A 21,163-nucleotide genomic window follows, 5' to 3' on the forward strand; every position below is an offset into this window, starting at 1 on the left:
CAGAAAAGGTACACCTGGGTATGAATGAGCTGGTGCTTCCAAACAAGACGGCAATACCAGTGAAATTAAGGTTTAAGAAGATCCAGATCAACTAAAACTATGATCTAAAAGTATAAATGTGTGTGGGGGTTTTTTTAAAAAGGATTTTCTGATCAAAGCATGCAGATGGGGTCCCTAAATTCCTATAGGCCAACAAATCGATTGGGCCTCTGAGAGTCGGCTGCCCTGGAGGATCACACTAGCAACAGGCTGCTATTTTAAACCTCCCACAATGCCCTGGGAGTGCCCAACAGAGTGTCAGCCAGTGCCAGCTCTGCATTTTCTAGGCTCCTGGGCAAGATGCCCTTGGTGGGTCCTTTCTCTTGATGAGTCTGCCCTCTCAGCACCATGGTCCCCAGCTGCAACTGCTCCTCTTCCTCTTTCTCAGCATGGGTACCGCTTGCTTGTTCGATGAGCAGAGAGCCAGGGAGCAAGGGGCAGGGCATCTCCAGCTCCTCCTCCTCCTCCTCCATTGCCTGGGCCAGGGCAGGAGAATGATCAGGCGGCAAGGGTGAGGAGGAGAAATCGCTCCAAGGGGCTCTTCTTCATGGGCCCCTCCTCAAATCCGGAGCTGCCCTGAAATAAATAAAACCGCACGTCTTCGCACAGGACAGAAACTACAAGACAACCCTTGGAGAAACGGGGTGATGGGCACCCGCTGCCTCATCTGCATGGCTCACACGCTGGCTGGCATCCCTATTCCACATGCAGGGTGAAACGTCCTTCCCCCAAACTGCTCCACCTTATCAAACATTTGCAGAGGTATCCAACATTTTCAACCCAAGTTCCTCTTGATCTCTCAGAGTTCTCCAGAGAGCTATTCCATTGCCCAAGGGCGACTTAGATGGGCCCAAAAGGTGGCAAAGAAAGCTCATGCTGCCAGATACACAATCTTTGGAGAGGTGGTTCAACCTTTTACAAGGGGGCAGGAGGGAGGAAGGACATAAAAAGCCATGCAACCAGCAACTGATTGATTGAAAGGGGGTGCAGCCAGAGAAAGTGGATTTGAATCCCTCTTGCTCTTCCTGAAATGAAGAGACAGACTAGCATGCCCCTGACGTGGAAGGGCCAAGGGTGGAGAAGCAGAATGAGCTGGCTGTGCCACCTGCAACAGTTCCAGCACAAGAAACACCTCCAAGAAGCAACCACCCAGGATCTGACAGCAGATCTCTGAGAATGCTCCACCACCCGTGGAGATCCAAGAAAGAAAACAAGAAGGGAGGAAGGTGCGTGAAACAAAAACTCATGAGAATAGAAATGGGTTTCGGGTGCCTACAGAAAAGACTTTGATGGTCACTCAAGGCACTTTGGAAAATGATTTTTCCTTTGCCTGAGACCACTTATCTTTCATTAGGTACATTAAGAAGGCTCACCTACTCTCTTCATAGGAAGGAATGAAATAGGTGGGGGAAAAACAGGTGAAGGAGCGTGGTTAGGTAACTTCAAAGCCCGGACTGAAATCTCCTGTGTGGGCTCTGCTGGTGATCACACAACTAACTGCCCCCGTTTTGCACCAGGTTGAAGGCGGCTGTGAGAGAGAAAAAGGATCAGGAAAGAGAGAGCTGTTTGTCGATCCTGATGTTTAAAAACAGAAAAGAAAATCAGAACTTCTGAGCATGGACACTTTGACACTTTAAAGCCGCGTATTTCAGAGCACCATCATAACTATATGCACAAAATACATTTACCTAGGTGGCCTTAATGCCAAACACTTCTATGTGGGACCTAGCACATAGAATCATGCATTTTAATGCCGTTTACTTCAGTAATCATGTGAATACCCAACTAGCTACTCACGGACTGTGTTTTTTTTTTAAAGACACATGAAAAGATGCATGGGCCTGCCCCAGCACGACGACGGATCAAAAAATGCTTCCTTAAGCAGCCACCGAAGTGTTTCACACAGAGGCAACCTTTGCACTCCTCGGCCGGTGCACAGGGTGCCGGCGATGTTCTAAATTCAGGAGGTTACGGAAGCCTCACTGGAATGTGGGGGTGCCTCTACACAACACCAATAAATGGTTGCTAGACTAACCAAATTGCGACGTTGCTTCTGAACCTTTCCGGAATGACAGACCCCTTTTTCAAGGTTCCTTCTTTGCCACTCAGAGCAGCTAAACTCATTTCTCTTAATGCTCCACAAGGCTCTAGGAAGGGGATTGGACACCTTGCCTAGGAAGTCCAACGCAAGCATAACAAATATCAGTTTCCTCATTAGCTGTTACCCGAGAGCTTGAAAATACGGAAGTCTTCAATGAAGCCATTGATCAAAAACAGTACCAGGTCTGGAGGGGACCAAACAGTCGCTTGTAACACAGCAAATGATTAAAAGCCCCTTCTGGTTGCAGTCCCTTTTCTTCATTACAAATATTTGTATACATACACATATAATTCATACAAATATCTTTATTATTACTAACCATGTTTCAAATCTTGCTCCTAACCCACGAAACAAAGCCCAAGCCCCTAAGAAGGAGCAAGCCCCTGCTTCCAGAAAGAAGCCACCATAACGCCATCAGAAACTTTATATAACAAAATTAAGATCGCCTGCCTTGAAGTTAGTATGATAATTACAGAGTCAGGATTTTAAAGGAAATACTCCACTATGGACACTGGAGGGCCAATGTGATGTAGCGGTTAAGAAGCCTGGACTGGGTCTCAGGAGATCCGGGTTCGAGTCCCCGCTCGGCCATGGAGTTCATTGGGTGACTTTCGGCCTGTCCTCGACTCTCGGCCTGTCCTGCTTGACAGGGTTGCCCCTTGGTGGGAAGAAAAAGGGGTGTGACAGCAGGAAGGGGAGGTGTCCTGGGGCTCAGGGCTCACCCAAATTCCTATCGGCATCCCCTGCACTTCCCGTCCTTCATGCTTCTTCTGGACAGCCAAAAATGGCCATCTAGATTTTAAAAGCCAGGGCATGAAGAGTGGGAGCAGCAACCAACACTGGCTGCTGTGCTGTTTTCCACACTCGAGAAACACACAAACCCTCCTAGTCTGGAAACTCATGTGCATTAGGAGTGGAGACCATACGATGGCACCCTAAATCCTATAAATCAACTGAACAGGAAGAAAGGATGTAGCCGATATGTAAGAGCCTCAGAAATAGCACAGCTGCAAGGATGTAACAGTTGCAATTAAGACATGTTATTTATTTTAAACAGAACAGTTCTAATTTGTTGTTTAAACCAGCCCTCCCCATCCTTGTGCCTTCCAGACTCTGCAACACTCAGAATTCCCAGTCAATGGCCCTGCTGGATGGGAATTTTGGGAGTTGCTCTCCAAATGCCTCTGAAGGCCACCAGGCTGGGGAAGGAGACCTGGATTCTAACACGTGCCATCCAGAAGGCGTCCCTCATCCCCGTCTCAGGGAAATAAATATTTTTCAGAGGGATGCAGTAGACACATCCAAAAGCAAACAAGAATGAATGAATGAATGAATGAATGAATGAATGAATGAATGGTCAGGGAGGCTTTCAAATTCTGGGTGCAAACGGTAATGTTTGTGTTCTCTAATTCTTAATCTGAATGGTCCAGAAGATTGTCCTAGACATACTACGGGACAAGGACAACTTACAGCATCCATAAGCTGATCTGTGGTGCAAGTGATTTTAAAGGAAACAGTTTGCAATCCACAGGGTTGAACACTCTGATTTGCAAGGAGTGCGAGCAGCTCATGCTGTGCCCATGCTGATAAGTTGGGAGTACAGAGTAAGAGTAAAGGGCGTTCTATGTTCCAAAACTGTATAAATTAATCTGTTGCCAAAACTGGAAGCCCTGCAAAATCCCACGAGTGGCTAGCGGCTACAGCCTGGACCAGGTGTCCGTGCTTATCTCTGCTGTTCTTAATTTTCTGGGAAAGATAATTAAGTTCCAGAGACTAGAACAATCTGTGCAAGGATTGGCTAGGTAAGGTCCTTGCCTCAATGTGAAAATCAAACAAACTGTAGATTAATGCTCTTGGCTCTAGACTTCAATAAAGAGATGACACATTTTGGAAAATGCATTAAGATCAATTTCATAGCAAAAGGATCCGCATCTGTATTCTACATTTGGTCAAAAGTGCTGTTTCTCCTTCAGTGTATGAATTGGCTAGAGGGAAGATTGGTTTTCAGATGTTGAGGATGATTACAGTCGAAGGATAAAATGGAATTTTTATCATGAGTTTAGCAAACCCTTAACACAAGTGCTGTCATTACTGGCATAAGTCAGGAAATAAATTTGTTGACAATACATGTGGCAGGTATATTTTATATGTACACATTTATATAGGGTAGATCCAGACCGAAAAAACTGTTTTAGTGTATGTGGATCTGTATTCCAGAGTTTATTTCTATCTAAGGTAGAAGTAAACAATCACAGCCTGTATTGATGTCTAATATTGATGGAGATTCTAACTTCTGTTGGTTCCCTTGACCTTGAAAAACTGGGATTTGACACCTTGTTTATTCTGCTATGCATCATATTTTATGAGAGATAGAATTCTGTGAATGTTGTCATATGGGCCCCTTGGAATTCCAATGCATCACAGGACCATTTGGAGTTTGGAGCCAGCCCAAGTCAGAACTTACCTCATCCACAGAAACTGTTACTCATGTAAAACCGATGCATTCTGCAATGGAAATGCCAACTCAAGGGTGGAAGAAATTTTCTGTACTTAATTTGCATGTAGTCCATCAAATTCCTTCTGGATTGTCAACCTTCATCAGTAATCCAAACAAGCTTTAAGAAAAGTAATTCAACATTTGAGCAATGTGGAGGGGGGACCCCTTATTCAAATAATTTTAGGGTTGTTTGCTGCTGTTAGGAAGTCGCAAATAAATAAGTACGTACGTACGTAACTTCTACCTGCAAGAATCAAATGCCCTTTCCCATAAACCATTTAGGAAACCCTTCCTTTCCTCTCTTGTGGTGCTTCAGAACAAGAGCAGGCATTGGGTTCTTAAAAATAGTAATATTCTAGTAGAAAATATTTTTCAGTGAAGTTAATCTAGGATGAGGTTGTCTCTGGCTTCTGGTTGTGTTGTCCGAGCTCTGAACGTGACAGATTAATTCACTAACTATTCCTCGCAGCTCTGTTTTGTGACATCACACGGAGACATCACCCATTAAACAATGCTCAGAGTTCCACAGTGCTCAGCTTCCGAGCACAAGGCAATCCCCAGATGACAACCAGCCATGGAACGCACGCCACGTGGCTGAACACATACGTCAACCATGTGGCCGAACTTATCCTAGCAGCTGCCTATAGCGTCATGGATGATGCAGCCGTCCTTAAAAAAAGAGGCTACGTCATGGGAGGGAATTTAGGAGAAGGGTCTTATGCAAAGGTGAAATCTGCCTTTTCTGAACGCCTGAAATTTGATGTGGCAGTAAAAATCATTGACCGGAAGAAAGCACCTTCTGACTTTCTGGAGAGGTTTCTTCCGAGAGAAATAGAAATCTTAGCCAAAGTGAATCACCGGTCCATCATCAAAACCTACGAGATTTTTGAAACATCTGATGGCAAAGTGTACATTGTGATGGAGCTTGGGGTCCAAGGGGACCTTTTGGAGTTCATCAAGACCAAAGGAGCGATGCCGGAAGACATCGCTCGCAAGATGTTCCGCCAGTTATGTTCTGCCATCAAATATTGCCATGATGCTGATATTGTCCACCGGGACTTGAAATGTGAAAACCTCCTTCTGGACAAAGATTACCACATCAAGCTCTCAGACTTCGGCTTCTCCAAACGCTTGTCCCGCGACGACGAAGGCAAAGTCATCCACAGCAAAACCTTCTGTGGGTCAGCCGCTTATGCAGCCCCTGAAGTCCTCCAAGGCATCCCCTATGAGCCCAAGATTTACGACATGTGGAGTCTAGGAGTCATCCTGTACATAATGGTCTGTGGCTCCATGCCTTACGACGACTCGAACATTCGGAAAATGCTACGGCTGCAGAAGGAACACAGAGTGCATTTCCCCAAGTCAAAAAACCTGACCCTGGAATGTAAAGATCTGATTTATCGCATGCTCCAACCCGATGTTGCCCGGCGGCTGCGCATCGAAGAGGTTTTGAGTCACATCTGGATGCAGCCTCCTAAGTCCAGGGCTATTTCGGTAACGTCCATTGTGAAAAACGGAGAGTCCTCCCGGACTGCAGCTGAGCAGAAGCCAGAGCCAAGGACAGAGGCAGAACTAAACCCAAAAGTTGAGTCCAAGTCAATAGCAGCAGCCCGGCTGGAAGCAGTAGAAGAAGTAGAGGAGCATGCGGAACCAGAAAAGCATGATGACATTGATAAGGTCATCGCCCAGTTTGAATCTGAGCTCTAACACCAGCTCGACTGCAGGACATCCATCAGTGCGAGCAAGGAGGCAACAGGTCAGCTGAGCAACCCAATGGACAAAGGTCTGGGCAGTGGGTGCAGAGGTCTTGGTGAGAGAGGGATGGAGCCCACTATTGGAAAAGGAGCAAGACTAAAATGGAAAAGGGCTTTATAAGCACTTTGGAAAAGCGATTCTATTAAATATTTTCTCAATTGGTGTTTTTTGCCGTAATCACCAGTTGCCTATGAGGAGCCCTGCGAAGCATAAAGCATAAACTGTTTAAACCAACAGTGGAGAGAAAGTAGGTCACCAGATGTTTTGGAGGTTAACCTCCAGAAGCTCCTGCCAGCTTGAGGTCAGGGATACTGGGAATTGAAGTCTGAAAGAGCTAGGCATCTACTTTCTGCCCACCCAACTTGGGTTTCCAGCAGAGCAGCCTTTGAAAAGAGGCTAACATCTCGAAGGGAGGAGGAGCAAAGTCACATGAGAAAGGGACAGGTAACTGCAAAAAATTGCAACGTCCCTCCCGAAAAGCCCTTTCAGGTAAAGTTTGTGAACTTCAGTGGGTGCTAACCAGAGAACTGTGGGCCTCCAAGTGACCAGCCTCCTACCACCTCACCAAAATGTTGAGGTATCAATGGGCAACCCAAGCTTTTCAAAGGCAATGGCTTCCTTAATGTCACTTGCATAGCAAACCTCTCAACCAGCAAAGGCCCTGATGGGTCTGTCCCTAAACCGAACATGAGCATCTGCTGAACAGCTCAGTGGGGTTCAATACGGGAAGTTTGGGGCTTGCCGAGTCAGTTTCTACCTACTCGCTCAGCATCTAATTGACACACCATTTTCCTGAAGGATGTTTCACACTACAAGGTTTGGGAAGACTGTAGTGCCCCAGTTGTTTTTGAATTCCACTTTCCATCATCCCCAGCTATCATGACCAATGGCCACAGGCCAATGGATCCCAGCCTGCTGAGCAGAATACAAGAATCACCCCCAACCTGACACACCCTTAGATGTGTTGACTACAGTGATCACCATCCCTGGCCAGGTTGGGTAAAGCTGCTGCATACAAGAATGCCAAGTGCTTCCGTTGCATCTCATTTTCGGAAGATATCCCTTTCAAAACAGATCAATTCACACAGCAGAATTTGCCATTTTGCTTCCTAGAAAAGATTCGACTGAAACGTTCTCAATTGCTCAATGGTTCATTTTAACCCCAAGCACAGAGGCAATTTTGGTTCTGTGATCTGCAGTGATAGCTGAGAAAGTTGGTTTTGCAATATAATGCCTGTTGAAGGCATAATTTTTCCCCCACCAAGGTCTTCAGGAGCAAATTCATGTCCAAAACACACTCAGTCGGAATGCACAATCATGTGGAAATGACTGGTACAAAAGGTTTCTATTCTGCTTTACATTCCCTTAGGGCAGCTTCTCAGATACTTTCTCTGGTAAGAGTAACTTCACACACCACAGTTTCTCCAGCCTAGGGCCCATCATCCTCAACCAGCATGCTGGATGGGTCAGCATTTTCTGGAAATGCAGGTCCACCAATGGCTGCCCAATATTTATCGTGTGGTGAATCAAGGAGAGCAACTCAAATGTTTAGGGCCCTTTCCTTTGAAAGCCATCCTGCCCTGCTCACCAAGGCAAACACACAACCGACGGGTTCATAAATGCCTTCTCCTTCTGCTCCACAGCATAACTGGCAAGAATCGCAACTTACTCAGGCATCAAATAGTGATCTGAGCTATGCTACCCCGAGTTGCTAACTCCTGCTTCAGAAAGTCAGGGGGCCTCATTAGCACACTGCCCATAGCCATGTCTGGCCTTGCCTGCGATGATCTATGACTTCTGCCTTTTTCTCCAAGCCTGGAATCAATAGCACTCCATTCACAATGAATGAGCAGGGCCTGAGAGCTGAATGTCCCAAGGGGAACATCACCTCACGCAGCAAAAAGTTGATACTCTCCTCGCTCACACGGGTGGAGAGCGGCACAGTGTTCCTCAGCCACGAGCAGGCTTGCTTTTTGCAGTTCCCCCCTTGCTGCACCCTTCACAACAGGCCAGGGGGCCGTGGGGGGGGGGGCAGGCACAGCATTCTCCCGCCCCAGCCCCACTCTTATCGACTACACATTGTACATCCTGATCAAAAATTACAAGCAGGCCTTGGAACAAGAGATTGGACTACGAAGTACGACTGGCTGATCACGTACACCACCCCAAGACACTCTGCTTCATCTCCACCCTTTTCAGTCCCTTGCCCCCAACTGCATTCTGGGGACTGAGCATGCCTGGCTATTTGTTTGGGGATGGAAACCATACAAACAAATGAAACCATACGAACGAACCATACAGGAACTAAACCATACAACTGGGGAAAAGGGGGGGGGGTCCAGAGAAGGGCTGTGGCCATCAGCGGAACTCCAGAAGGCTGGACTTGGGCCCCAGGCGTGAGACTTTGTACCTGAAGGCTTTAGCATGGCATAGCTTCAGTCTAATGCGTATGATATGGTTTCCCATTATGTTGTATGCCCCTTTGGATATACCCTCCCTGGCCAAGCATGCGAATTCCCCCACTATCCACAGATGCTCATCATGCCCCCGAACAGCCATTTTGTGGATCGAAAGCATAATCTGAAAACTCTCTCTCACGCACTCCCCAGGATCTGCCTTCAGTTACGATCGGAGCGCAGGCCCACCCACGTATTCAAACTTGTGCCAGCCCTTTATTCAAAGATGTGTTGTAGTGAATAAATAAAAACATGTACAGATTAAATCAGACGCCCCCCGAACACAACCAGGGCTGTCCCCACTTTGTAAAAACCATCGATCCAAAAGGATTTCAGAAGGTCTGTGCTGTATTTGCTGGCCTGGCTATCCCTTCTTTGTGTACCAGGTGTGTCTGGTACAGAGAAAAACAGCGAGAGGTTTCTTGCTCAGCAAAAGCGGAGCCCATTCCCATTCACCCCGCTGCGTGTGAAGTGCTGGCATAAGGCAAGACTGCACGGCAGAAAGCACTCTGAAATCCAGCCAGCCCTTCTCGCTGCTCCTTGCCAATACAGCACTGCCTGCATATTCAGCTACGCAGGGCCCTGTGGGAGAAGAGAGAAGCGCATGCCGCTCAGAAGAAGTCAGAGGCTTTGCGTCTTTTGGGCAACTGCAGCAGATTGTCTGTGATGGACGCGGGGTCCTGCGTCACCGGTGTGTGGGAGAGCGTGCTGGGCGCCGGGGTGCCTGTGGGCGTCTGGGACCCGCCAGCCGGAGTCTTGTAGCCAGGTGTTCCCAGGTGCGCGGGGGATGGGGTGTAACTGGCTCGGAGAGCTTTGTCAGTGAATTTGCTGGCAGTCCTGTTTACTAAGCGCTGCATGGCGGGAGTCATCGCTGGGCTTAATCCTTTGGGGGTAAGGCTGAAAGAAAAGAAGCATTTCTTAAATGTTTAACAGGATTTCAGGTGCTAGAGTGGTTGGACATTTGAGGTGTGGAAGAGTTCGTTAAGAGGCACTACACGCAGGGTTAAACGGTCTAGCCCTGTTCCATTCCGTTTTCACATTTTAAAATAATCCATGAGCATTCATATTGAAATGTGTTTTTTTGGGCATGGGCTGATAAAATGCCTATTTCTAAATGCTTTTCATGAAACACACTGCTGGAAATGTGTTTTATCATGAAAGATTAATTTCGTACGCCTTTTGGCAGTGGATACTCTGACGGCGTCATCCGTCACAGTTTGCGATGTTGTGTTTTTGTGTTTTTTTCTACTGGGCCATAAAGAAGCAGAGCTTGCTGGGTTCAGATGAAAGGCAGGCTGTGATCCAAAGGGAAGGGCTCCAAGCGTCCCCTCAGCTACACTGGGGGCTGTGCCCCTTGTAGCTCCCTGAATAGCCCAGCACTGTGTCTAAACAGGACCCATGTATGGCAGCTTCAGGTGCCTGTTCTGTACAAAAAGAAATGAAATACTCTTCACTGAATAGAATAGGTACCCCTAATTGCACCCTTTCCTTTTAGTGTCCACTAGCTGCCCCCCCCCCCGAGTGCAGGACATTCATTTTCCTCCAGAGCTTAGCCAGAAAGGAGGAGGAAGCAGCACACCTAAAACCACATGAGGTGCTGTTGCTAAAACCTGCTACCAAAATTCTAGACCTCTTCCTCGCCTGGCACCCGAGCTTGAAATGGCTTACCTGGCAAGGTTCTCTGTGACTCTTCTTAAAGCTTCCTGCTTCTTCGCTCGGTTTTTGGCAGCCGCCTCGTTGGCCATCTTGAGCCCTAGCCGCTCCCTCCGCCCGGGCTCCAGGATCTGCGAGAACAGCAGCCAATTTGGTTACCGTCACGTGCGTGGAAGACCCTTCCCTACCATGCTTCAGAGCTCCCCCTTCTGTGTTTTGGGAGGGAGGATGCGGGCTGAGGTTGATGGAAAACATGCATCCTTTGTTTGTTTGTTTATCCCTTTATATCCTGCCCTTTCTTTTCCTCTGGCAAAAACCCCAAGGCAGCTTATATAATCTTCCTTTCCATTTTATCCTCATAGCAGCCCTGCAAGGCAGGATAGGCTGAGAGTCAGTGACTGGCTCACAGGCCAATCTATGAAGTCCTGAGGAACTGGGCCTTTGATTAAGACCCTGGCTCTCACACTAGTTTGGCAGGACCACAAGGAATCATCTTGGGGCACGTGATTTTCAAATACTGACTCGCCCTCAGATGTGCAGGGCTTTCACTGGGCTCTCTCAAGGCAAGAGATCCAGCTGCACACAGTCAGAATGGCTCTGCATTTATCTCTGGCTGCGTTTCCGCCCTTGCTCCTTGTGCTCCGTTGGGTTATAGTGAACAACGGGGGACATGACTTTCATATATCATCTCCCAGCGCCCGAGAAACCCACCTCAAGAAATCCCAATGGAACTCCTGCATGAGGATTAAACTTCTATTATTCCCATGAAGAACCCTGTTCACTACGGCCACAAGGAAACTACAAAGCTGCTTTCTAAGGAATACATGTCTGCTTCACTTGTTTCTTTAAATTTTATTCTATGTTGGTTCTATTGAGGTGGCCTACAGTTAAACACATGGAAACTATTATTATTCATAGCTTTTATACCCCACCTTTCATGGTGTCTCAAGGCAGTAAGCATGAGCACTATGAAAGCCATTTAACATTTCCAGACCGACTCTAGAGCTCTAGAACAGGGAAGGACAATGAATCTGCCGCTCCAGCACTGTCACATTCGACAGCAGCCAAAAGGACTCCCAGCAAAGAATGAGCTAGTTAGCGCTTTGGAGCGCTAAAATGGACACGTGTATTCAAACATGTATTCTGAACCTTTCAACAGTGCTGCCCGAAACCAGGCAGCAAAAAATTGGGATGGTGTAGACAGCAACCTTCCCTAACATAATTCCCTCTAGATTCTGGTGGATTTCAACTTCCATCAATTCTAGCCAGCACAACAGACATCCAGGGATGATGGGAACTGTAAAATCCAGAGGGTACCTGGGATAGAATGCTGGGACATGGAAGAGGGAGGCTTGGATTCTCAATCTCACCTGAACTAGTCACCATCTCTCTCAAGGATGATCTATCTCCAGGGTCATTGTGAAAATAAAGGCCCTTTTCTTGGAGCAAAGGTGGAATGAAAACTTAATAACCAGGAGAAATGGAAATAAGAAGATGGCACAAACACTTTGTCTTGTTTAAACACGTAAGAACTCAGCCGACTCGAAGGGCAAGAAATTAAAACATCCCATTCATTTCACTTCTATACCACCCAAGAGTCATACATCTCCCTGCAAATCACAAAAATGAGGACTGCAGAACATAACCGTGAAATACAACCCTGACATTGAGCCTGCGCCCAAGAGCTGCTGGAGGAAAACTGGGATTGCTGGAAGGAAGCATATCAAGGCGAAGGGGAGACACGCTCCTCTAGGCACAGGACGGGCGTTACTGGAAAGCTCCAACAGCGGCTTTCCTGCCATGTGCCCTTGAGAGTCTGGGACACTATTCTGCTCTACCCGTTGCCTGCCTGCTGCAGTGAGCACAGCGAGAGCATGAGAACAGCGAGGCGGCTTCGAGGTTGTGGGGCAGCGACTGCTGGGATTTCAGCAGCGAAGGAACTCCAGAAGCTCAGCATCGAGCACAACGACGCGCGATCTGCTACACCGTGTAAACCCCGCACACGCACTTATCACAGGACCAAGAGCCTGAGTCAAGCGCTTGCTGTGCAGCGAGAGCCACTCCCTCCCCTCTGGCTACCTGCGTGAGGTTCCGTTGCTTACGTACAGTGGCCCAGTCAGTTCTGGGCTTTGATCCAGCCTGAGCTGAGCAAGAAAAGCAAGTATTTCAGAAGCTAGAGCAGCAAACAGGTGACTCCGTGGCCCAAACATGGTCTTCCTACCCAAAGGGGAGGAAGTTTACAAATCCCCCTGCGCAATCAGCTCCTTCAGCCCCTCATTGGCCACTCTGCGCCCCAGTTCAGTGACTTGGTTCTTCCAATTACCTTGAAGGCGGGTCCAGGAGTCCTGTCCACGTACGGCGTGTCTGAGCCTTCTAACCGCAAAGGGGTGCTCTCTATCTCGCCCCATGTCATGAGAGGAGAGTCATTCACACCTGCAAAAGGAGCGCTGCCGATCAGTTCCCGTGAAATGAGCAGAGCGCAGGCTCACTGATAAGCCCTGGCGCTGGAAAGAGCTTGTGCACCACGGCGGTTCGAGGGCTGAACCAGGACTCGGGAAACCCGGGTTCGAGTCCTCACTCAGCCATGAGACTCCCTGGGGGGCTGCGAGGCAATCAGGCCAGCCACCACCTCCCAGGCTAGCTGGCCTCCGGGAGCTGTTGTGAAAATACAGTGTGAGGAGGAGGACTGTGTAAGCAGCTTGGGGTTCCCTACAGGAGGAACCAAGGCAAGAGAGAAATGGAGTAAGAAAGCCTGCGCAGGGCTTGGATAGGAACCCCTCCTGCTTTTAGCCAATTCATAAAGTTTGAACTTAGAGGTCATCTAGTCCAAACCCTGCTCAAGGCCGAATGGGCAACGCAGCTGCAGCATCTCTGCCAAATGGCTGTAAGTCTCTACTCTCTACTTCTTTCCCTCGGCAGCAAAAGAGAATCCCCCACCCACTAAGGCCGCCTGTTCCAGTGCCCAGAGGCCGTTCCATCAGGATGCTCCCCTTATTTTTGCATGCGCACCCTGATGTAACCTCCTGAAACCGGCAGTGCAAGGAGCCACCAAAGGGGGTGCCATCTCAGCGATGCCAGCGCCTCTGCAGAGTCCAGTTGCTCGGGGCAATCAGCAACCTTACCGCCAAGCACCTTAAACAAACCACCATTCAAGCTGGACCTAACCTGAAGCTTCCCCTCAAGTTCATCCATATTATTACCATCGTGTATCAGGACTGACTAGGTAAATAATTACCCCATAAACAATCTTTTGCTCCACCCACCATCACCCCACTGCAATATTACCCCCTCCTCCTGCACAACTGCCCACTACCCATTTCTTGATCTTGTGCACGGCCCCAGGGCTTGCCATTCAGGCCGTGGTGCTTTACCAAGCCACAACCCAACCTTTCTCACAACAGGAGACACCCGCATTTCTCTTTGTTCTTCCTTCTTACCAGGAGCAGGGGAAGGGGTGGCCACAAATCCATATCCATTCACCTTCGGAGACTCCTGGGGGATCAGCTCCTTCCCATCAGGGCCTACTTTCCCCTGCTTGTACTAGATCGAATAGAGAGGGAATATTGCTTAGCAACAATCACTTAACAGTTTAAAAACTCAGCGTTTAAGGGTAATTTTTGAAACTGTTTTCAGGCTTTCAATTTTTAAAAAACCAACCCCACTGAAAACCCTCAAAACCAGAGGCAGAACTGACCCAGCTCAGCTTCTCTTTCTTGTTTAAATGCTCCTAAAAGACAGGGGTGTTTTAAGAATGCCTGCTTTCCACCTGTAAGATTGAATTACTTTTTTCTGCTTGGTTTGGTCTGATTTGTTTTGATGCAATTGTAAAAGTGAGAGTGAAGGTGTGTTTAAGTTTAAACACTGGACATGAAGGAGGCCATTTTGACCCCCATGTGTCCCTGGAACTGGCTGTGGAGAAGGCTGCATGAGACCCCAGGCGCCTCAGGGCCTACCTGAGCATTGAGGGCTGCTGCCTGCTGGAGCTGGGACTTGCTCACGGCTTGGCTGAACGGGTCCTTCAGGAAGCGCGTGTTTCTGTGGACAACTTCCCGTGGCTTTTTAAAGACATCCTCCTCCTCCTCAGGAACACCTGGAAAGGGGGAAAGTGATCAGAGAAGAGGCAGCTGCTGTGTCTAATTCTTCTTCTTCTTTTTACATAGTTATGGCAAAAAAACACAGAAAGTGTTAGCCCACCTGCATTTGAGCAATCAGACTTTCATTGCCCATCTGACCTGACATCACCTTGTGGATCAAGCAGAGAATTCTCCTCCCCACTTCCTCCTTTAAAATATTAGCACTCAGGGAAGCCCAATAAAAGCAGGGGGCAGGAAGCTTAGGACAGAGCAAGAAAGTGCCTGGTTGCATAGACGAGGCTCAAATGATCCTGGCAGCTTAAAGCAGCCAGAGGGGCATGTTGTTATTCAGAGTATGTTTGCTTTAAGCCACTCAACACAGGAGAATGTTTTAGCCGCAGCTTGTTTAAGCTGTAGCACTGTTTGCCTAATCACCAGGCCAAGCTCAGCTTCTTGTGCCCTCCCAAGCCAGGCAGCATGGCTTGTTGCTGGGGAAACGACCCCAAAGCTGCCCTGTACAGCTTGGGGGGCGGGGGGTGGATTTGCCATTCTGTGGACCATGATCTGCCCATGGACAGTTGTTAGCTGTGAACAGGGACAATGTTATCCAGTAAATACCGATTATGCACACAAAGATGGTACTTAAGATGGCCCTGCAAGATTAATGCGCACATGGCAAGGGCTCAGCACACTCCAGTTCATCGGGGAGCCTCCACCTGCTGAGAGCGCGTGTCTCACCTGGCGGGTAGTACATCAGGGAATTCCTGGCCTTGTACTCCCATGTCTCCACCCCAGCTTTGCCACTGGTCAACGCCTGCTGCTCTTCCGCTGACGGAAGTGCCAGCTGCTCCCGATGTCTCTGAAACAGATTTGAGAACCATCTTCAATTCTGGGCACATGCAAGCAAAGTTCAGAATGCAGAGAGGGTATAAAATAACACTTTGGTATGGCAAAGATACATCCTCAGTTGTTCCTGGATTCTATTTATATCCTACCTCCTTCAACAGAAATCAAGGAGATGTCACTGGTTTGCCCCTTATGTAGATCTAAGGTGGAAGGTCCAGTCGTTTTGCACTCCATCTCTCAGCATTTCTGGCCACTGACCATGCTGGCAAGGGCTTCTGGGAGCTGAAAGCCCAAACATCTGGAACTTTACCCCCTGCTCACCCCACTCTAGAGGTCTCAGACAGTTTCCTATTCAGGTATAACCCACAACCAGACCCTGACCTGTTTCACCCCATATGCTTCAGGGTACAATGCTTCAAGGTAGAGTTAACAAGCTAGCCTTCCAGAGAGAATGCCATCTGAAAGCTCTTTCCTAAAGGAGGGAGGTTAATAAAGCAACTTTTCTTTGGCCAACAGAAGAGAAGCCTGCAGCACGGAGCCGTTTCAGGAGATCAGAAACACAATCTCTTCCACCCACCTGGGAATATGCCTCCTCAGCTTCGTACAGCCACGAATGCCTTGCTTTCTCCTTCTCTTCAGCGACTTCCATGATCTGCTCAAACGAAGCATTATCCTCACTAGTGTGTTTTGCCAAGAAGTTGTCCAGGCTGGGCAAAGCATCTTTGCTCTCATCTTCCTCCGTTTCTCCTGATGGAAACAGGGGGGTAATTAAGAGGCACACCGAAAGACAGCACACAATGTCCAGCCTTGGTTCTTCAAAAGGCCAGATTCCCCAACAGGGCACCAAGAATGGCATCAGATGCTCTGACGCTTGAGTTTTTGTTACTGTGGAGACATCAATCCAGGTCTGGCCTTCACTGGGCCTTGAGACACTTGAGTGGCTTTGGATATAGAACAATTCTAGGAAGCCCGTTCCAAAAAAAACAAAACAAAAACAAGTCATGGCCTCGAAGCAAAAATGACTAGAAGTTTAAATATGAAAAGTTTCATCAGCACTCAGTACTGTCATCCCCCATCCGGAAGCCTTGCGGTGGGTAACAATGGGCCAATCCAGATGTAGCACCAAGCCATGGGATGACCCAGTGAGGCTTCAAAGAGCCTCAGGCCTTACATGTGGCCCCTCCCTCTTTGTACCTTCTTCCAAAGTGGCATGGAAACCATGATTTCCAGACCTGGACATTACAAACAGACCTTCACTGCCCAAACCTAGTTTGCAAGACAAGTGTACACAAGTTCAGAGAACACAAGTATTGGCCTGCCCCCAACCTGGAAAGAAGAGAGGGAAGGAATGACCCCGTGTGTGGGGGTGGGGGGCACCACACATGCCAGAGGCTTCTTGTGCTCATAATGCCAACCTACAACTTTGGGGTAATGTCAGAATCCTGCACAGTGACTTAACAGAAAACCGTAACACACACAGATATAGTCAAATTTATGCTCCTTTAAGAAAATGCTCAAATTTAAGGGCTGACACGTCTCCTTATGTTGCCACTGAATTTACTTTCCCTACGTGTCTTTTCCATTCCAGTCACCAAGCCTAAAATAAGAAAACATTTCCAGGACTGACTTCCCTTCTCCGTATTCCTATAAGTTTCTTGATGTCTCTTCTTCCTCACTACAAGGGAAAAGGCAGGGGGTATGTGCTGCTTTGAGCAGTGATTTAGTTACAGGATTTTTTTTTAATTTAAGTGCAAAGACAGCCAGATGTCGAGAGATATCTATTGAACATGCCATGATATAGCAAAATTATATGCATAAGTGCAATACAGGCTCAAGTTACTCCTGATTTGGTCCTCTTAACATTCAGCCTCCTCTGCGCATAGGTATCGTTATTCATTCGCTACAATGAAAATGGAGGACGGCCTCTGTTGGCAATCCTTCCCTGCCCTGCTGCCCAAGAGCCTTTCAGCAGAGACACCAGCCTCTGAATCTGGGCGCCTTTGCACGCAGAGAGCATTCTGTCTCTCACCTATAGTTCCTCCTGTAAAATTCCACACTTAACACAAACGGCAACATTATGAAGTGAAAACATCCGCAATTCTCACCTTCTTCTCGGGCTTTCACTGTAAGCTTGGACTTATTCATCACAGAGGGGTCTCCAGGATGGACCTCGGGCGTTTCAAAAGTTGCTGGAGTAACATCTATCCAAAAGGGCAAAAAAGAAGATCGGCCAAGCTCAGAGAGCCACCCTTGCTGGACTTGTGCCCAGGTGCAGTTCCCCACCAAGCAACCTTGAGGAGGCTGTTTTCTCTCACGCTATTTTACCACCTTGGGGTGATTGTGGGGATCAAAGTGGGTGAATCAGGTAGGCTATTCCCAGGGCAAAAAGCACATTGCAATATGGACATCGGACCTGAGGAACAACTGTGGGGGGGGGGGGTCAGGCAGGCTGTACTGACCTCCTCCTCCAGAAGCTCCTGGGGCTGCATCATATTCTACCACCAACATCGCTGCAGTGGCAGTAACAAAACCCCCAAAGATTCTGCAAGCAAACAAGCTACAAAGTAAGTGTGCTCCCTGCGCAAGCAGAACTGCATGTTCGGAAAGCTGCATGTATCAAGGCCACCATTAGAAGCGCATACTCTCTAGAAAGGATTCTATTCCAAGTTACACACACACACACAAAGTAAATATTCAGAACTCTGCAATAAAGGTCAATAAACCAAATGGCGCAAGCACCTATTCTTACATGGTGCAGGGGTGTCTTTGGAAGATTTGCCCAAGGAAGAGCCAAATTTGATAGCTATTTGCCTCATTTTCTCCAAGTCACCGCTCTCTTCAGCCTCCAGATAGTCCTTCTGAGCACGCAACTTCTCAACGTCAGGGAAAAAATCCCTTTGGATTATTTTCTCCAAGCTCTGCAAGATAGAAATTTACTATAATTATTTCTGATACCCTTGGGGTGTGGGGGAGGTGCTAGGTTTAAAGCAATAAGATACAATTTTGTAGATTCTGGGGAAAGGACTTCACCATCACCATGTGTGAACGGAGACCTGTCAATCACTTGAGTTGTGCACTGCACATGGCACATCAGTGATGCATTATTACATGGGGGGGTGGGGGGCTACAGCCAAGCAGGCCATGATCCCTTTCCATGATCCACCCCCTTCCTCCTGACCATCAATAATTCAGTGCTTTCCTAGCTGTTATGTAGTTCCCACCCATTCAGGATGGCTTAGCAGGAGATTCTCAAGAAACACATCAAGGTACAATACACTGAGGTATGCTGTAACTATGTTTTTGTCCACATTTCTGTTTCCTTCAGTCCTGAACACCACGGGCTCAGAGCCCACTAAAAGCTTTTCCACAATGCAATTCAACCCTTGGAGTGGAAAGGTTCCCCATCCATTTTGCAAAGTACTCAAACACCTTCTTTGGTAGCTCAAAGACACTTTTATGCTGAATGCCCTTGACTCAACCTTTGAAATACACACTTTTAATTAAAATGACGCATTTTATAAGAACACCAGAAACTTCCCTATTTATTCACCTAGCCCAGCACAGCTTACTCTAGCTGGCAGCAATTCTCTAAGCTCTTAGACTGAAAAAGGCCTTTCCCTTCAACCACTATATCATTCTAATTGACCCTGGGATGTTTTGTATGCAAAGGAGGTAGCACTCAGGTTCTGGTCCTCACAAGGCCTTACTGGGCGATTTTGAGCTTATCACTGCCTCTCAGCCTGCACCTCACAGGGATACCATTAGAATAAAACCTGGAAGACAATTATATAAACTGCTTTCCAAGAGGAAAAAAGGCAAGCCATAAATATAACAAATAGCCTAACCTTACAGCAACTGTGTGAGAAGGAGAGGATAGCTCAACCAGTCTAGTCACCACAGCTAAAGGAGGATATTGCAGAGTCGAAAAAGGGCAATTAAAATGATCAAGGGGCCAGAACAACTCCTCTTGGAAAAGTCAGAGCTGGAATGTTGCAGGTTGGCATAGAATAAGTAAACAGAGATGGGACATTAGTGTACAGAATTACACATGGTGGGGGAAAAGTGGATAGGGAGACTCTTTTCGCCCTTTCCAATAGTAGCAGAAGCTGGTGCAGTCTTCCCACGAAGCTGATGGGTAGCAAACTCAGGACAGATCAAGGAAAGCTCCTCTTCCAGATCAAGGAAAGCTCTTCAGTGCATTTAAACCATGCAAGACACTTCCAGGAGGCTATTACTACTATGCTGCAGTTATAATCAGCCCTTCATCTCACAAGGAAACCAGCACAGCTTACAAGGTTCTTCTCTCATGTAAATCTAGCATTGACCACCGATTTGGACCACGCTAAAAGCAAAGGGGGCAAATTCGCAGAGAAGGAAAGTCCTGTTGGCCCTACACTACTTCCATCCCCAAAGGCTGTATGGACATGGGCACACCTGCTGGGGAACATGGGTGGGAGGGTGCTACTACACTCAGCTTGTGAGTTTTCTGTGCGCTGGCAACTAAGTACAACAAAAAATGCTGGCCTGGATAGACCTTGGGCAGGATCCAGCAGGGCTCCTCTTACGAGCTCATGACTTGGTCACCCCACAAGAACTGAGTGAAAGTGTGAACCCGGGTCTTCCCAGGCCTGAGAGCCAGTGCGGTGTGTGGTTAAGAGCACGGGACTGGGGCTCAGGCGATCTGGATTGCGGTCCTCACTCAGCCAAGGAGCTTTGCTCCAGGTAGACCCTCAGTCCTTCCTACCTCAGAGGGTTGCTGTTGTTGTGGGGAAACACTGAGAGCAGGGAGAGAATGATGGAAGCCGCTTTGAGAGCTTTACGAAGGAAAAGGGAAGGATATAAATTGACAGACAGACAGACGGAACGAAGCAGCCACCGTGCGGCATCTCGGCCTGACAGAAGCCAGCCCAGCCAGACACCGCCTCGCCCACTCGCCTGGATGTAGCTGTCCTCGTCCAGGATCCTCTTGCGGCTCTTGGGGGCCTCCCGGGCGGCCTCCTCCACCACCGCCACGGCGGTGGCCTGGACGGGCACCAGCGCCCTGGCCGAGGCGGCGGAGCCCACCGCGGGCCCGGCCTGCTCCATCCCCGCTAGACAGAGGGTCCCAGCGGCCCTGGCACCGGGGCGACAGACCCCCGCAAGACGCGCGGGCGCGCGAGCGCTTCCGGAAATAAAAGCGACGAGGCCCGGAAGTTGATCCCCAGGCCCCGCCCCTTCCCGCGCCCCGCGCGAAGGAAGCGCGCAGGGCCTGACGGGAGTTGCAGTCTTGGCCGCAGCCCCTCCTCCGACCGAGCATTACGTCGCACAAGCCGCGCCATAGAGTTAGGTCAAGGTCAAGGCGGAACGAGCGCCCCGTAAATTCTGGACATGTTTCGAGCCTCCCTGAGAGTTGTGCAGTTGCCACGTGACAATGAGAGACGAGGGGGCCCCGTATCCATTCCAGTGTTCACTCTGAGCTTTGCAGGAGCTGGCGAGCGTGTTCCATGCTCATGAACTTGTGCTGAGGGTGCGTTCAGCACCACGGACAGTTCCCAAAGCTCAGCATTAAAGCTGTAATGGCTAAAAAGGCCACATCAACATTAACGTGGCTCTGTGAATGTGAGTGCCGGTGAGAACAACTCATTGAAAGCCAACAAGGCTGCACTGCAAGATTGTTGTGAACCCCTTCATCCTCGGTACGACCCATCCACCCCTCTGTGGTGCAAGTTATATGGACAATCTATTGCAGTGTTGTCCGAAACCA

The 21,163-nt window shown here is 48.4% G+C and overlaps 2 protein-coding genes across 2 annotated transcripts; one reads left to right on the forward strand and one right to left on the reverse strand.

The window, feature by feature from the left end:
* The first annotated feature begins 5,288 nt into the window (after positions 1 to 5,288).
* LOC123028666 (testis-specific serine/threonine-protein kinase 1-like) lies at positions 5,289 to 6,344 on the forward strand. Its single transcript, XM_044440769.1, has one exon. The coding sequence runs from the start codon at positions 5,289 to 5,291 to the stop codon at positions 6,342 to 6,344; it is 1,056 nt and encodes a 351-aa protein (XP_044296704.1).
* A 2,700-nt stretch (positions 6,345 to 9,044) lies between these two features.
* Positions 9,045 to 20,520, reverse strand: ESS2 (ess-2 splicing factor homolog). Its single transcript, XM_044440884.1, has 10 exons — positions 20,356 to 20,520; positions 18,170 to 18,338; positions 17,526 to 17,621; positions 15,998 to 16,167; positions 15,313 to 15,433; positions 14,455 to 14,591; positions 13,939 to 14,041; positions 12,825 to 12,934; positions 10,517 to 10,632; positions 9,045 to 9,745 (listed from the first exon to the last, which is right to left on the reverse strand). The coding sequence occupies exons 1-10, from the start codon at positions 20,503 to 20,505 to the stop codon at positions 9,460 to 9,462; spliced, it is 1,458 nt and encodes a 485-aa protein (XP_044296819.1). The 5' UTR covers positions 20,506 to 20,520; the 3' UTR covers positions 9,045 to 9,459.
* Positions 20,521 to 21,163: the final 643 nt, after the last annotated feature.

The sequence above is a fragment of the Varanus komodoensis genome, unplaced genomic scaffold (genome assembly GCF_004798865.1).
Source record: "Varanus komodoensis strain SLA01 unplaced genomic scaffold, ASM479886v1 scaffold38, whole genome shotgun sequence".
In the NCBI taxonomy this organism is placed as follows: Eukaryota; Metazoa; Chordata; class Lepidosauria; order Squamata; family Varanidae; genus Varanus; species Varanus komodoensis.

Coding starts and splice junctions, on each gene's coding strand:
- ESS2 (XM_044440884.1), bottom strand. CDS start 20,505: ATGGAGCAGGCCGGGCCCGCGGTGGGCTCCGCCGCCTCGGCCAGGGCG. Junction 17,622..18,169: donor CAAAGACACCCCTGCACCAT/GTAAGAATAGGT, acceptor CCTTTTGGATAG/ATGTTACTCCAGCAACTTTT. Junction 9,746..10,516: donor GTCACAGAGAACCTTGCCAG/GTAAGCCATTTC, acceptor CTTTTCTTTCAG/CCTTACCCCCAAAGGATTAA.
- LOC123028666 (XM_044440769.1), top strand. CDS start 5,289: ATGGATGATGCAGCCGTCCTTAAAAAAAGAGGCTACGTCATGGGAGGG.